This window comes from Argopecten irradians, chromosome 9, assembly GCF_041381155.1.
Source record: "Argopecten irradians isolate NY chromosome 9, Ai_NY, whole genome shotgun sequence".
NCBI lineage: Eukaryota > Metazoa > Mollusca > Bivalvia > Pectinida > Pectinidae > Argopecten > Argopecten irradians.
The window spans coordinates 16,242,906-16,260,250 of NC_091142.1; the positions used below are offsets into that span (position 1 = coordinate 16,242,906).

The 17,345-nt window shown below is 35.5% G+C and overlaps 2 protein-coding genes across 3 annotated transcripts in view; one reads left to right on the forward strand and one right to left on the reverse strand.

Annotated features, from left to right (window-relative positions):
* The window catches only part of LOC138331619 (protein fem-1 homolog A-like), a 28,840-nt gene extending 20,652 nt beyond the window's left edge, over positions 1 to 8,188 (forward strand). For both annotated transcript variants that reach the window (XM_069279338.1, XM_069279337.1), the window contains one exon: positions 1,123 to 8,188. In XM_069279338.1, coding sequence (XP_069135439.1) covers positions 1,276 to 3,384 — 2,109 coding nt within the window. In that variant the 5' untranslated portion in view covers positions 1,123 to 1,275 and the 3' untranslated portion in view covers positions 3,385 to 8,188. The remainder of the gene's footprint in view (positions 1 to 1,122) is intronic.
* A 1,146-nt stretch (positions 8,189 to 9,334) lies between these two features.
* On the reverse strand, positions 9,335 to 14,619 carry LOC138331620 (tomoregulin-2-like). Its single transcript, XM_069279339.1, has 5 exons — positions 14,480 to 14,619; positions 13,284 to 13,407; positions 11,329 to 11,616; positions 10,063 to 10,149; positions 9,335 to 9,381 (listed from the first exon to the last, which is right to left on the reverse strand). The coding sequence occupies exons 1-4, from the start codon at positions 14,520 to 14,522 to the stop codon at positions 10,065 to 10,067; spliced, it is 540 nt and encodes a 179-aa protein (XP_069135440.1). The 5' UTR covers positions 14,523 to 14,619; the 3' UTR covers positions 9,335 to 9,381; positions 10,063 to 10,064.
* Positions 14,620 to 17,345: the final 2,726 nt, after the last annotated feature.

The following is a 17,345-nucleotide window of genomic DNA, read 5'->3' on the forward strand; positions in this document are numbered from 1 at the left end:
TCTTCCTGTCTCCTTGCTCATGTACATGTTTCGTATCTACATGTACATGTTTCGTATCTACATGTACATGTTTCGTATCTACATGTACATGTTTCGTATCTACATGTACATGTTTCGTATCTACATGTACATGTTTCGTATCTACATGTACATGTTTCGTACATGTTTCGTATCTACATGTACATGTTTCGTATCTACATGTACATGTTTCGTATCTACATGTACATGTTTCGTATCTACATGTACATGTTTCGTATCTACATGTACATGTTTCGTATCTACATGTACATGTTTCGTACATGTTTCGTATCTACATGTACATGTTTCGTATCTACATGTACATGTTTCGTACATGTTTCGTATCTACATGTACATGTTTCGTATCTACATGTAAATGTTTCGTACATGTTTCGTATCTACATGTACATGTTTCGTATCTACATGTACATGTTTCGTATCTACATGTACATGTTTCGTATCTACATGTACATGTTTCGTATCTACATGTACATGTTTCGTATCTACATGTACATGTTTCGTATCTACATGTACATGTTTCGTACATGTTTCGTATCTACATGTACATGTTTCGTATCTACATGTACAAACTGTATCATGTATATTCTTTCGGCGATAAATGATGTTTGGACCTCTTCTTTCTTTCTGTTGAAATACGCGAAGGATATAGGAAAATATTGTATATGAGATTTTGATAAATGATATTTTTTTATGTTTTGATATTTTTCAAGACATTTCAAACAATCAAAACCGTCGAATTAAGCGTCATAAATGAGTATAAAAAATTTAAACATAAATTCTTGTCGTCATTAGGTTTTTTAGATTGTGATTATCAAAAACGCTTGTTCAAAGCTTTTTAAGAAAAACATTTTGAACTTTGTTTTATGTTTGCTTGATATAATTTAATGAGTGCAGAATTCATTTATTGCCGTAATGTTTAAAAGAAAAGAAGAAGAGAAAAAACAGCTAAGATTTGCTAATTTAATTCTGACGCAATAAAATGATATCTTTAGTTAAGAACAATAAGTCGTTTGTACATTTTATAGTCATTTTTTTAAAGTACATGCATATATATGACCTAACAATTCTTTCTTTGTTTTTCAGATAGTGTCTACCCAGTATCTTCACAATGACTCCACGTCGTAAAACTACAGCACAGCGTTTCAATCCAAGCTCTCAGCATCACCACTCAGCCGCCCCTAAATGTTTACTGATACAACTCGATAGCTGACCATCTGGTGTTGCATTCAAATTACGATGTCTGCTGATTCGATGGCGTCTGAAAACGATCCCGACGTTCGATATTTCACACTTGGGGAGTTCCTGCAGGAGACACGGTTTGACGCACGGCCGTCTAGTCTGTCAGGAAGTAGTCAGGGCAACGACATATTCCCCGAACTGACCGACGCTGATGAAGATCTACTTGACGTACCGAAGCAGGCAGATATCATCCGGAACATGATCTTGAAGGAAGAGCATCGCGATTTGGAAGAACGACTAATGAGGATAAGGCATAAAGAGCGAAAGCAGACCGTCGACTACCGTATAGACGGCAGCTCAGCATTTTTCATTTGTTGTGCCAGTAACAATGTTGAGTTGGCGAGTTTTCTACTCGACAGGTGTGGCGCTGATGTAGACCAGAAGGGGACAGATTGTCCATTCGGTTGGCAGCCCAATCTTCCCTTGTGTGCCCCTCTCTGCTGCGCTGCCAGGCACATTGACTCGTTACCATTAGTGCGGCTGTTGATTGAGCATGGCGCGAGTAAAAAGGGTGTGGACGAGACTGGCATGACGGCTATGCAAATCGCTTGCCAGGCGGGGAGTATGGAGACAGTGTTGTATCTATTTGAACACGGATTCAGTGTCCATGACGTGTCCCCTACCGGAAAGACATGTCTTATACTAGGCGTACAAAACACGGAGATATGCAAGTTCCTGATATCAAAAGGCGTTGAGGTGGACCATACCGATAGCAAAAGCTCGTCAGCTCTTCACTACGCTGTTCGAGACGGGCAATTGGACACTGTCAAATTATTGATTGACGCAGGTGCTGACGTCAATATGAGTGATAAACAGGGTCTTGACGTCATTTTACGTGCAGCATCGGCTGTGCAGGTGGGTGTTGTGGAATACCTAATGTTGGACCCATCTATACCCGCTCGGTCCAAAGTACTTGCTTACAAGCTTCTCGGCAGCAGCTTAGCAGACACAGGAAAGGAGTTAGAGGCGGTTTACTGGTGGGACAAGACCAGGCCTCGAGAATGTGACTTCGCTAGTGATGACTATGTACAAAAGCTGATAGCTGACGGTCGTAAACTTTCTGTCGGTATCGCTAGATCGTCACAACCAACTGAAGAACTCGAACTTCTCGAAAGGATTCAGGCATATTCAGTTAGAGTCAAAATTGAAATATTTGGACTTTGTCATCCACAGACATATAAAAGTCTTTGTAAATTATTAAATATAAATTTTCTTATGATGAGTTTAAAGCATAGTCTTAAACTACTACGGTACGCAGCCGAGGTGTTCGTCCAAAAAGACCAGCTATCTAGTAAAGCGGCCCCATACATAGCTTCACGGTTGATGAAAGTGTTCAACCGGATCTGGCAATGTAAGAAGGAAGTGAAACCCGAGGACAGAAGCAGCATAATAGCAGAGGTGATCGATATACTGGGGAATCTCATAGACCACGTATCAGAGCAATACATTCAGTCGCGCTCGGAGTCGGTGGAATTCGAACAGATGGAAGATGACAATATATCTTCATTTGTGGGTCTTTCCAGCGTATATTCCCATAAGCACGCTGAGGTGTTTGAGTGGATGTGTCTAGCTCTAGATCTTGTGTGTATTGTGAGATCATTAGAACCAAACAACCGTGAGGAAACTCGACTTATCAATCATCTTAGCAAACTGGTGGAAGCAGACCCGAGAGGACCTTCAGAAGAGACCCTTCTACATATCGCTGTAACGCTCAACCCAAACTACCGACCATATCTCTCGACCGACATGGTGTTCCGCTGCAACCGGCTCGGAGTTGCACGGAGCCTTATACATGCGGGGATAGACGTGAATGCCATCGACGTCAACCGAAACATACCGCTTTGCTCACTTTTACAGGTCAATGCTAACTGGGTAGAGGACGAAAAGGCCCTGATAGATCTGTTGTTAGACTATGGTTCGGATATCGATATACGGAACAAAGATGGACTAACAACTCTAGCGCTACTACAGCGGGCGGGTATAATGATTTGTCAGTTAAACTACCAGAAACTCCAATGCTTGGCAGCTGCTACTATCAGGAGCAACAATATCAAATTTGCTGGCTACGTTCCGAAGAAAATGGAGACATTCATATCTTGTCATTGATTGTGGTTTGAAGTTTTAGATGGTTTAATTGTCAAGTTATGAAACAAGAAAAAATAGTTGATAGAATGCAATTTTTAAGAATCTACTGAAGAACATATTTTATAGCAAGACAAAATCGAGTGTTAAAACGGCAAGATTTATGATCTAATCACCAGTGGATTTTTGAAAAACAACATGTCATCTATTTTCTAAAATTAATTATTGAGGACACAGGAAATACTATACATGGTATGAATCTGTATATACGGTTTAGATCGTACTTATTGATAGAAACAAATCGCTTTTACTGTCAATTCCGATTTGCTATAATCCGTTTTGTCAAATAATTAAGAAATATTATATTAAATAGTATTAAAGCGTTATACTTGTGTTTGATATGGTTTTAGAATGAAACTAAAATGAGAGCAATATTTTTCTGTATAGTGAAAAATAGTAATTGAAATAAATTATACAAGTAGGCCACGAAAGCTAACCAATAGTTCTTATTCGACACAAATCATCACTCAAATTGATTTTTACCCTATTACATTCGTACGAATAAAAAATGGTTCTACTTTCTATCGATACTAAAACATTCATTTTACGTTTAAAATCTCATTAATTATCAGATGACAATGAAAGCTGATCCACAAAGGAATACCGTAAGTAGGTCAAAGACTTCCAAACATCTTGGCCTACAAGATTTACATTTGATGTTACGGTTGTTCATGTACACGTTTGTTTGTTATTATAAATATAAAGGTTGTAAGACACACTGCATTCTAATCCATCAGATTAACGACCAATCCTTCTATTTCGTGTCTGGACAGAAGGAAACGAAGGGGGAGTAACTCTGATAGATCACGATGCTAACGCGACATCTCAGAGTAATTTTCGTCAATCTTTGGAAATATGTCTTCCGAAGATTACCGGAAATTTCTACAAGGGGATGATAAAACAAACTAAAAAGGATTTTCAACAGAATATGATATGAACTGCACAATGTTTCGATATGGTGATTTTGTAGTAACCATTTCCGAGATTTTGAATTACTTTGTATGATGAATTTTGAGAGAGAGTAATTCGCTGTCCAAGTGATGCGAGTTGTGATAAAATCCGGGAAATATGTTATTATATTGGTATTATTGGAAATATACAATAATATGTGCATATATCATTCGTAAATCAACTTCGCCATAATGTCCAGTATTAGTATTACGTGCAATTTAATTATTAATCTTATATCGGCCAATCTTATATGCTTTATGTAGTTGCTCAAACTCATTTCCATCCATGTTCCTCAAATTTAAATAATGCTATTTGTGTAGTTAGATATTTCCAATAGAAATGTATTACGAAGTTACTAAAAACTTTCCCCTGCTTCTTCCGATAAATAATTAACCTTGTGGCTAGGTCAAGGTCAAGGAATTCTCGGTATCCCAGAGGGTAACTATCACTGTTGTCATGTCCAATCCTAGACAACGTTATGGCGAAATTGAAAGCTGTGTGTGCGACAATAGATTAAATAGGTCTTTTGATCATTTGATGAAGAATCGAATAGTACTCTATGCCTTTGAAGTTAGGTTTCGCTCTCTATTAAATCGTTGAATGAAATTTATGTATGCCTGTGATTGGTCAGTTCTTCCGAAGTGTTCTCATGTTTGTAAGGACGTTTTCAGGGGTGGATATAATGGCAGCTATAGTAATCTCTGGAATATCAAGGATGGGATCAAGGATAATAGATGATTTAAGGAATTAATGACATTTCAGTAGAGTGCATGTGTCTCCTGTATAATGTACCACCTGAACGTTACCATAAAATGACTGTAAAGCATACGCTATTTTGAAGATTGTATTAATTGATTTTATAATCAAAATTACTCAAATACAACTCTAGATGTAGTGACACGGAATCAATTTAAGTAGAATAATTGCATTTGTAAGTGTATGTAAATGCGTCACCGCACATTTTCTACTTAAATGAATTGTACATATAACCTATGTTGTGAGTGTTATAATCAAATTGTATCTTTATATAGTATAAAATCTTATCTAGGTCTTTCAAATACTGCAAATGTATACAATTTAATAACGATAATTCTTATCTATCAGAAATTCTCCCCTTCGGTTTCACCTCCCCAGTACTGACTGACGGGGTAAAATAAAGGGAAACAACTCTGATATATCAGAACTGACAATAATATGATTTTAACATTGTTATAATTATGTGAAACTGTTATTATAATTGGTCCAATAACGATGTGATATTTGTTGTGTTTTAGAGAAAATGTTTTGAGAGATATAAATATGATTTGTTTTCATCATAATGCCTGAATGATCCTTATAATCACTACGTTTGACAAAAGGATCTGGCAACATCCCATTAGGGGTCACTTTCTAGTGACCAATACAATTGCTGCATCCAGAAGCTTGAAAGTGATTTTCAGTGAACGAAATAGTTTGAAAAGGCTGTCAGATTTATTTTCATGTACGTAGTCATTCCGCCCTAAACGCACAATAATACTAAATGTATATGCATACTTGGACGGAATGGCGTTTTCAATTGATGTAGCAAGGTGAAGAAAATGCATTTGATATGAAGTACGGTTGTAAGTAAGGTCATCCGACATGACCTCTCATGGGATGTTGTCAGATCCTCTATCGAACTGAGTGGTTATAAGGATCTGTATTTCAACCAGATTCATGCCACGGAAATCGATCTTCTAATTTGTCTATATACATATATATATCATACCATATAGCATTTTTTTCGGGGGTTCATGGCATATTGCTATGGTCGCGAAAATTTGATCCGCAAAATGAGTTGGAAATGGATGAAATATATATATCCTCTTCTACCTGAATCGTGAAATTTTGAAAAATCAACATAAATTCAATTTATGTCATGGCGCGGCGTCCGTCGTCCGTCCGTCCGTCCGTCCGTCAACATTTCCTTTAAATCGCTACGCCATGTTCTACATCGATTGTAACCAAATTTGGCCACTAACATCCTTGGGGGAAAGGGAACAGACCCCTCGGGGGCAGGAGGGGCGGTGCCCAATAGGGGAAATAGAGGTAAATCCTATACATCGCTACTTGTCCTAGAGTTCTGCATGGGTTGTAACCAAATTTGGCTGCAAACATCCTTGGGAGAAGTGGAACAGAACTTGTATAAATTTTGGCTCTGACCCCCCGGGGGCAGTAGGGGCGGGACCCAAAAGGGGAAATAGAGGTAAATCCTATATATCACTACTTGTACTAGAGTTCTGCATAGATTGTAACCAAATTTGGCCACAAACATTCTTGGGGAAAGGGAACAGAACTTGTATAAATTTTGGCTCTGACCCCATGTGGGTAGGAGGGGCGGGGCCCAATACGGGAAATAGAGGTAAATCCTATAAATCGCTACTTGTCCTAGAGTTCTGCATATATTGTAACCAAATTTGGCTGCAAACATTCTTGGGAGAAGGGGAACAGAACTTGTATAAATTTTGGCTCTGACCCCCCGGGGGCAGGAGGGGCGGGGCCCAAAAGGGGAAATAGAGGTCAATCCTATAAATCACTACTTGTCCTAGAGTTCTGCATTGATTGTAACCAAATTTGGCCACAAACATTCTTGGGGAAAAGGAAACAGAACCTGTATAAATTTTGGCTCTGACCCCCGGGGGCAGCAGGGGCGGGGCCCAATAGTGGAAAATAGAGTTAAATTCTATAAATCGCTGCTTGTCCTAGAGTTCTACATGTATTGTAACCAAATTTGGCCAGAAACATCCTTGGGAGAAGGGGAACAGAACTTGTATATATTTTTGGCTCTGACCCTTCGGGGGCAGGAGGGGCGGGGCCCAATAGGGGAATTAGAGGTAAATATTCAAATTCCTTCAGAAAAGAAACAATGAACCAGTATTCACAACAGTACTTGGCATTACAAACCAGGTGAGCAATAAGGCCCTCTGGGCCTCTTGTTCAAAATCGCATAACTTTTGAACCGCGGAAAAACAACAGTCTATATGGTATGATACACGATATGACACACTGAACAAAATGGAATAGATCTATCCGCTTAATACTACAGCAATAGATTTAGATTCGCATTTTTTGCATGAAGTATCAGATTATAGTTACAGACGATGGATATAATTTATTGAAATTACTTTCTCTAATTAAACTGTAATATGTATGGTTACAAAATCTTTGGTTTGGTGGCAATTATTATTTTTTATTAGTCTTATACGTCTGCAGCGACTAGGGGTTATGCTGGAATGACCCAGTCTGTATATTTGTCTGTCTGTCATTCGCAAACATTGTTCATCTGCTCCGAAACTACGTATACTGGACCAATGTCAATATAATTCATAATAATTTCGGTTACCATACTTATTTTTGTTACTATGGTAAATGAGTTACTGCACTCAGGTTTTGTAAAATTGTTATTTTCATTTGTCTCGAGATCAATTTTGTTATGGATGCCTACTTTTTAACATATTGCAGTGTTTAATAATGGTTACCATGCTAACAAACACGAGGTTTCTGATAAGTAAAACATAAAAAAATAAACATAAAAGGAATTTGTGTATGGATTATTGCTAAGCTTATTTGGTTCTATTTTCACAAAAGTATATGTTATTTGGTTGTCATGATCTTACAAGAAGGATAGTGGAGGTTTTAGTCAGCCATTGTCTTACAGTTCTAGTCTGCACTGAATCAATATTTAAAAAGTGGTGTTAATACAAGGTTTCGGCCACTATCCTTTTATTTCATTTTCACTGCCTTTGTTAAACGTATTTTAGTTGTTTCTTTTGTGATTAAAAACATTATGATAGCTCAAGTTGTTTTAGTTTCCTTTAACTAGTAAGGAGATGCTATTTTCTTGTCGTAATATAACACGAGCTAATGACGTAAATTGTAGCCATTGATTTTTCAATACAAAGAAAAATAAGCAGCATAATCAATCAATCACCAAATGAAATCAAAATAAGTTTCTGAAATTAAATGAAAATATGCAGACTTTAACGGATAATATTAAAAATAACTTTATAAACTCAGTTGTAACATATTTTCATATTTTACGTACTTTCTTCTCTCACGAATCAAAGATAAATAATTTGAATGAGAGTTATTTCCGTGCAATGCTGTATCAAAAATGAAAATCGGATTAGTTTTCCTTTCAATTTAAATCTGTTCCTATACATGTACCATGAAACATTCATCATTATATAATAAAACAGTCTTTAGATCACAAAATAGAATACATTATTTTGACGTGTTCTCAAGTTTTCGTCCGGAAACTAAAATTTGTGAAACAATCTATTTCTAGGAACGGTAAACATTGATCTTTAGACCCCGAATTCAATCCTTAGCTCAAGTCATCATCTGGAAACTAATATTTTGTGAAGCAATCCATTTTTAGTCTTGGTGACTTTTTGACCCCGAATTCAATTCCAAGCGAAGTTACCTCTATGCTATCATTGAAGAAGTTTGACAAATTCTGTTGATATGTTCTCAAGTTATCATCTAGAAACTTAATTCGTGAAACAGTCTATTTTTAGAAACAGTGACTTTGTTGTCGACCTTTTGACCCCAAATTTACTTCCAAACTGTATTTTATACTATGCTACCCAAGTTTAATCAACATCCATCCATTTGTTCTCAAGTTATCATCTGGGAATCAAATCAGGGTAGACAGACGGGTAGGAGACATCCTGATAACATGCAGAGTCACGGATGGCTTCCAATGTAAGTGCTGTCTTACACGTGTGAAGCTTGTCGCCGAAGACACTAAGCAACACACCCCACCCGGTCACATAATAGTAATAAGACAGGCGGACCAATCGCTCTATTCCATTAATACTGAGAGCCAAGCAGGACCAGAAACTACCACTATTATAGACTATAGTGTATCACGGCCAGGTGATAGAACCCAGAGCCTTCCTCCCAGCTTTAACCATCGACAGAATAATAAATGACACCGATATCACGATCTATCTTTATTTTTTGTAACCGTATTCCCAAACAGTCAACCTGAAAAAGAACAAAATATAAATAAACCATAAATCTTGATGAAGATTATTTTGGCGAATTTGAGAATATCTTTACACATATCAAGATTTTGAAATAATTGAATGGGTCATCAATATATACATATGTATAAGTACATAAAGTATTTCGAAATGACGTTATCTTTAAATCCATTGTATATTGTTTTGGTAAATAATATTTAAATATTTACTTAGGATCACTATATCGAAGATATTATAAGGGAGCTACTGAACAACATTAAAGGTTACATTGTAGCTATTCAAGCAGATGCAGATTTCATAAACAATGTGTCTCATAGCATACATTTACAGCTTTTATATGTGAACAAAGTAACCTCAAACACCTGTAATTGTTCTTCCCATCTATCTGGTTACAACGACACATTCAGTCTTTAGCCTGTTGTACAGTACACTACCATAATACATGTACATGTATATAACAAATCTACTCATTTAGCAAAAAACAAAGACCGAAAACTTACCGAGATATGTATGAAACAAACACTGCAAATGTGTACTATGGGACTCATTGTATGTGAAATCGACACCCGTGATTGAATGGGTAACGTAACAATGAGTTTCGCAGTTTTCCCTTGACTAACAATCTTTAGAATTATCGTACACTGCAAAACAATTATCTGTATTTGACGTTCAGTATCCTTACCTTCAAGGTGCCAGATCAGCTGGACATTGTCGGTAGGTAAGGACGTGGAGCTCCCTGTGGGTACATTTGGCTTTCTGGTATTCACATCTAAAACAGAGAATAATTTTCACGATGAAACATTGAATTCTCCCAAAAATGAAATCGGTTGTTCTAGGAGTCTATTTCATCGAAGACACGGGCTATAGGCGTCAAGTTCGATTGATAAAGATACACAATGCAAAAGTGTAACATAATTTTTTTCATCACGACGCCAGTATGAAATCTATATTTTACACGTAAGAAATTAATTACCCACCCTCCTTAAAAACAATAGGTGCATGTTGGCTAATCAATATGCCTATTTATATTTGTTCAACAATTTTTCCAATTATTTTTCCGAGTATAAGTCTTCATACAATTTAGAGTTGTCTCGCTTCATATACCACAATGTATTCTTTCACTTATTATACGCTATTGAGGCATTTAAAAAAAAATAAAAGTTTCCACAAAAAGTCTTCAACTAGCAAGGATATAATTTAAATTAGAATATTAATCAAGATAGAGTTATGAAACCCGTGATTTCGCGAGATCGATCTATACTGTATTTATTCCATAGAGTTAACATGAAAAATCGACCTACACAAGAGTAATTCAACAAATCGGTCCGTATTTGCGATATGTTTTAAAGAGACTATGATATAAAATGTTAACTAGTTCATCGAAAAGCTTAGGTGTAAGCGGTCTACATAGAAAAATATAAAAATAAAAGAAAAATATCATGTGACATTTAAATTTTAATGTCATAACGGCGAATAAAAGTTCTAGAAAGTATTCAAATATGCAAGAAAGGTTTGTTTTGATAAACTTTTTTATTTGTACTTCAATGATCGATCAAGGTTCTCTGTTAGCGTGATACAGATGGTTATACATTAAAAAAATAATTGAAATGAACAGATTGACCGGATGTTGCCAATAAAATTAAATCTTAATGTTTAGAAAATTATCTTTGCAAACAGTTTGGCTTTTATGATATAGATAAAAACTTTTAAAACTACATATTTGCTATCAGTTATTTAAGATAGAAGTCAAATTATGATTTGATCACTACACAAATACTAATCTTGTGATTTTTTAAAATGTAATGTTCAGTTTCATTGACTATATATCAAGCACCTATAGAATTTGATTGTAATGGACACTGATTAGTTGATATCTTTTGATAGATATTTCGATATGCTGTGATTGGTTCATACTTAATTGATACGTGGACCATATGTTGTTACTTACGCATTGTCGTATGTTTTAAAGTCACTAGCACAGATAAACTCCTGCTCGGTCCCGCATTTGTCATGACTGATTTCCACGCAGATGAAATCGAGGACAGCTTCGGAGCCGTGGATGGTCGGTGGTGAGTTAGTGGCTACAGTACCACTTGCGGGAGCTGAGGTGGTTACCACACCACCACCGGGAGCTTGGGTGGATGGCGAACCTCCAGGCAGTGTTATATTTTCGCATGCAGCGTAAGCATATACATGTAAGTCCTTATTGGCACAGTGAGCTTTGGAGAAATCACACCTGAAGCACATGATACGTTCTTATACTGTGAAATCGTTTATTTTAGTTGGACTCGATTTTCGAGGATTTTAATTTTTTACAATTTTGTTGGCATATCTAGATTTGTATAGATCACATTCCAGTCAAAAAAACTACGAACATATAAAGTGGAACTTAAGTCTCGAAAAAAATAACAGATGAAAAAATGGTTGTATAGGTTGATTGTGTTAAAAAATCGAAGAAAACTAAACCCACAAAACATAATGATTTAACGGTATATTGAAATAGCGAAATATTTGTTCACTTTAAGGCCCCACAACGTCCCAGAAAACAAAGTTGATAAACAACAGTAATAATGGCAGAACTAATATATACATGACCTCACCAAACAAATGCAAGGTAACCTGTGTAAATTAAAATACACAGATGCTGCAATGCCCATTTCGATGTTTTACCGCCTGGCGCAATGCGCGATAGAACACAAATGTAAGGTGATTATGACTATACCAGGAAACATAGAATGACGTGCGTTAATGGAAATTATATTTATCTGTTCAGGAAGTGATGGTGTAATGTATCATCGAAGTTAAGCTAGTAATGTTTGATTTGTTGGGAAATTTTCATACTACAGTTGTACGATAGTTAACAAATGCGACATAATAAGGACTACACCAGATGACATAGGAAGACGAGCATTTCAGTAATTGATATTTAATGTATCAATTCCAAACTGTTCAGGAAGCAATGGTAAATGTTTAATCGAAGTTTAGCTTATAATGTTTGAGCCTGTTGGGAAACGTTCATACTACGATAGTTAAAAATGTGAGGTAATTAGAGCTACACCAGGTGACATTGGAAAACGAGCATTTCAGTAAATAATATTTAATGTATCAATTCAAAACTGTTCAGGAAGCGAATTAATGATTTATTGAAGTTACGTTAATACTTTTTGGGACTTTTGAGAAATTCTTATAATTTTTTTATATCTACATTTTTACGAATGAAAGCCGTTTGGGTATGCGTCTTGAAACGGACTGGCAAACTTTCGCATGTTGTGCTTCCAATGTTGTCACAATTAATATCGTTTATGCTTTTTTTGTGTATACCTGCTTTTTCTGAATTACAGACGTTCGATATTTGACCTTTTGAACAAGTTAAATGACATTAAAACAAGAGGCCATACTGCCTCTTACGTTAAAGATCCATATACTTTATCTGTTCATTTTTTTTTAATTTCCAGGTTCGAAAATCTGAGACAATAAATGACATTGAGGACATAAAATAAACGAAGAATAGTGTTCAAGTTAGCCTCCACAAATTCGTCAGGTTCATGAGTAATTGGAAACAATATAACTAATCTGAAGTTAAATTTGTTTGAAATAACTAAATGTATTTTAAAATATCACTGATGTTGACAAATTGGATTCGATACATTTCCATTTGACTACAAACGCTATTTGTTTTTGTAGCAATTGACTACGGTACATACAATTTGGCAAAATAAGTTATAAGTTGAAATTGTATTATATACATTTTTATATACTTCTAAATTTCAATATCATCCTCGTTCAAGTTGTCTTCGTCTTTAAGCATGTGCACAACGTGATTTTTCGAGTTATTTACTAAATGCAAATACTTACTAAATTAGTCAAAATTATTTGTCAAACAAAATCATGTCGTGTCATTACCTGTTTCTGTAAGTTTTTCCGTCCGTTCCACACTCGGGACTGTTTCCATATCGGTAACAGTCTCTACCTTCTATATAACGGCAACTAATGCTGTCAAACCAACTACTACCTTGAGCAGAGCACGCTGAAACAAACACAAAAGTTACGTTTAATGTTAATTAATGTGCATGTCCTACTAACAGCCAGGGTCATGTAAGGACGGCTTCTCATATATGCGATGTATTGCGTATATGGCGTGCGTGATGCGTGTATTGGGGGACTGCGGTATACTAGCGTTGTGTCTTCTTTTATAACAGAACCTGCAAGGCGCAAAGGTTAGTTCAACTATAGACAAAAGTTGGTTCAATTTTTCGCCTGTCCATACATTGTTATATACAATTTGATAAATTAAGATGTGTTACTGTTACATACGTTACATACAAATATCTGGAGTTATATTGGAAACATTAAAATGATCAACGAATAAATGAAATAAACTTTAGTTCCGTGTGGTTTTATGATTGTGTTTAATTTATGTCATACTAAGAACTAGGTCATATCCTTTGTGATACATATAGCTCCAACCACAGAGCCAAATGGTTTTCCAAAGGCGCCAATGCTGTTCATTTTATTTCAGTTTTAAAGTCTTGCCCATTGAATGCTAATGTAAAGGAGGTTTTCCTACATACCGTACAATATTGTATGAAAGACGACAAATATTTAATTATTACTTTACAATCAAGCCTTATGACATATAGAAACTTAAATTATTTAAAAGAATATATATATTTTTGATATTATTTTTTTAACTTAGCATTATGTTCTAACATAACTGTTTTCCAAGCTGAAATTCGATTACTCTAGTGCATTTACAAAAAGATATGCTTACGAATACTAATGAAAAGTAAACAGGATATACAGAGCACTGAGTTTTCTGAAACGTCATTTAAAATGCAGCAAAATCTTTCCTAAACTAGCAAATCTCTCATTAGCAACTAACTGTAACAGTAGAAAAATACCTTCACAATTCAAAACTAAAAATCCCAGCTTTAACCAGAATGGAGCAATGATGATATATACTGACATATCATTCACCGTATTAAGACATTATTTCACATAAAACTAAAATTAACCTGAAAGTTCTTCGTTTACAAACCCTTAAATCATTTTACACACAAACATCGTACATTCTATGGTATAATAGTTAGAGAGTATACCTGCAATGCATCCGACAAAGGCTACTAGCTTGATGAACGTCATCCTGAAGTTGATACCAAGAAGGCCGAAGGGGACTTGTTACGTAGAGGTAGTGGTTGTGTCAGGATATTATCTAAGTTCGTGGTCTGTGATAAGGGGCACTCCTATCTCATCACGAATTGTTACAAATATTTAACAGATAAGGAATACGTCTTAAATTTTGGAAATGCACGTGGTCCCATTTGACATGATTTTCTTCCTTTTATTCCTGTGTAAACATGAGATATAGAAGCTGTGAGAAATTTTTGCCTGCTGATATATGAGAACTTTAAACAAGGTCGAATCAGTGCTAAGATACATTTAGGTTAATCGATGGTAGGTAAAACAGTATGCAGTTAACAAACGGGATCTGTCAACAAAAGACCAAGATGGCCTGCTTTGCTAATAATAAAAGGATTTCGTAATTTGCTACTTTCACCTGGATAAACTAGAACTGTAAGTCGATCGTAGCTAATAATATATTCCTTATTTTGAATAAGTAATATATTCCTTATTTTGAATAAGTGGAGTATAGTGACCTAGTTAGCGTAACGTTACAACCACAATTCGGCTAGCACATCCCCAACATTGCTACCAGATTTTGATTATATCCATCCAGTAGTTCAGAAGAGGTTAACCGGACAATGTACTTCTACTTTCTACGGTTAGACAGACAGAAGGCAGACAAACATTCTGATTCCTGTATAGTCCCAAATGGCTTGCGAGGTGGATGGTATCCTTGGGTTAAAATCCATTGAGAACTAAATGATTAATATCTTATCAAATAATTGATTGGTTGAAGAACAAAATACACGCATCGTCATGATTTACCCGTACTTACATGTGTGGCATTATGCGATAATTGGATTTGTTTTAATCTTTTGGACACTGGTATTCAAAATGTAGTGTGTTTTTTTTTGGTTTATTTTTTGTAAATAGTATGACATAGTCTACACATGTGTTTGTTATGTTTGCGTTTGTGTGTCATTGATAGTCGATTTGAATTTAGGTTGGCTGAATGGTGAATGTCTATAGCACGGGTGTTTGAGTGTATCAGAGAGACTCTGCGTAAGTTCTAGAGAAAGCAGGTAAACTCATTGTGCTTTACAAGAAAAGCTGCTACGCGATAAGCTGTAATAACGTAACGCACCATTGCTGTCGACATTTCCCTGTAGAAATTGTCGAATCAGATATTGATTTATGGAGCAAACAATCATGGGTTTTAATTTTGAAAAAAAAAATTCCTAGGACCGGTAGTAAAGTGATGTTGGGTTGATGACATTTGTTTAGGCCAGATACGTGATGTAATGGCACGTGCTGAACGTTTCATAATGATCTTTTAATGACACATTTATGTTATTAGACACGGATCGCATTGCATCTTGAAAATATGATTACTCCTGAACAGCGATTGATTTTTTTTTTGCTGAAATTCTCAAAGACGTCATTAAAACATCTTCACCAAGTTGAACACAGAATAATTTCACCTGATAAGTCTGGTTGCTGAAATATTGTTTCTAAATCATACATTAGGGGTGATAAAGTGATTGATGAGCTACAAATGTAAAAAAAACAAGTGTCATCTTTCATTGAAAATAAATATTGTCTGACTAACAAACAATGATGAATCATTGCTTTTATCGAATATTTGAAAAAGAGCTAGAATTGGTTTTACACGTATATTACAATGTTTGGGTTTGAAATATATGGTATGACATTCTATTTACGCTGTCATAACTTGCACAATTTAGGTAAAAACGATAAAATCAAATTCTGGCAGTTTTAAATTACGATTTGGCTTTTAGAGTTTATAAAAGTTTCATTTTTGGTTTTGCAAAATTTCGCTGATCAAATTTAATTGATCATATCAATGCCGCGTAAAGTCGCGCAAATGCCACCCCTACGGAAATAACAAGCTACATTGTATGTGATAACAAGATAGATACTAGTAAGCCGTTAGTTTGTTAGTCTATTCCTAGCATGTAAGATATAGGCCGTTTTTATCAGTCAAATTTCATTTTTATTAACTTTGACCGCTATAAAGTAGAATGAAGTCATAGGAAATAATTTCAGGATACAGCGTCAGGGCTATGAGCATCATTGCTATTGGGAAGCCGTAGTAAGAGGTATCAAGAGGTGTTTTGATCCTTGTGATTTTTAATCCAATGAAGTTCATTGTCAATAAGAGATAAACAAATGACCACATCATGAAACTCATATATATTTTTAATTGAATATCCTATATTTGTTTGGGTTCAGGAGTTTAGGCTATGTGGAAATATCACTTATAGGCGTTCAGATTCACGAAAAAGATAATAAAGCTGCAAAATATTTTAGAAATAAAAGAATGGTCGTGTACGGTGTCGTATTTCTGCCATAGTTGATGTCTAAAGTCACGTTACATACGGTACCAGTAACGCGACTTTACTAGCAACGTGACTTTGTCGAGATAATTATTTCGACCTGAGTCACATTATAACATGACTTGTTGAGATGTTTATGTATTGTTATCTTCAGAAGTCGATAATAGACATAATCATAGAGAGTCGCCATACCTTATTACAGCGAAATCAATGATAGACAGTCTCGAAAACATAACTCGACTTTCCAAAATTATTATTGCGACAAGTCGTGTTTAAACTAGACTTGCAGAGGTAAGTATATCTGAATAAATTATATTATCAAAATAGGTTGTTCGATATAAATATCCTGTCAAGTTATCCTAAGTAAGCTAGTAAGCAAACACACTGCATAGATATGAATCTTACTAAAAGGTGAATTCAAATGTATACATGTACTGTAAACCAATTTTTTTCGTGGCCACTAAATTTTGCGATTTCCGTTTCA

Excerpts from the sequence above, each read along its gene's own strand:
- LOC138331620 (XM_069279339.1), bottom strand. The coding sequence starts at position 14,522 with ATGACGTTCATCAAGCTAGTAGCCTTTGTCGGATGCATTGCAG. Across the intron at positions 11,617-13,283 it reads GGAAAAACTTACAGAAACAG|GTGTGATTTCTCCAAAGCTC; the intron begins GTAATGACACGA and ends CATGTGCTTCAG. Across the intron at positions 10,150-11,328 it reads TTTAAAACATACGACAATGC|ATGTGAATACCAGAAAGCCA; the intron begins GTAAGTAACAAC and ends TCTCTGTTTTAG.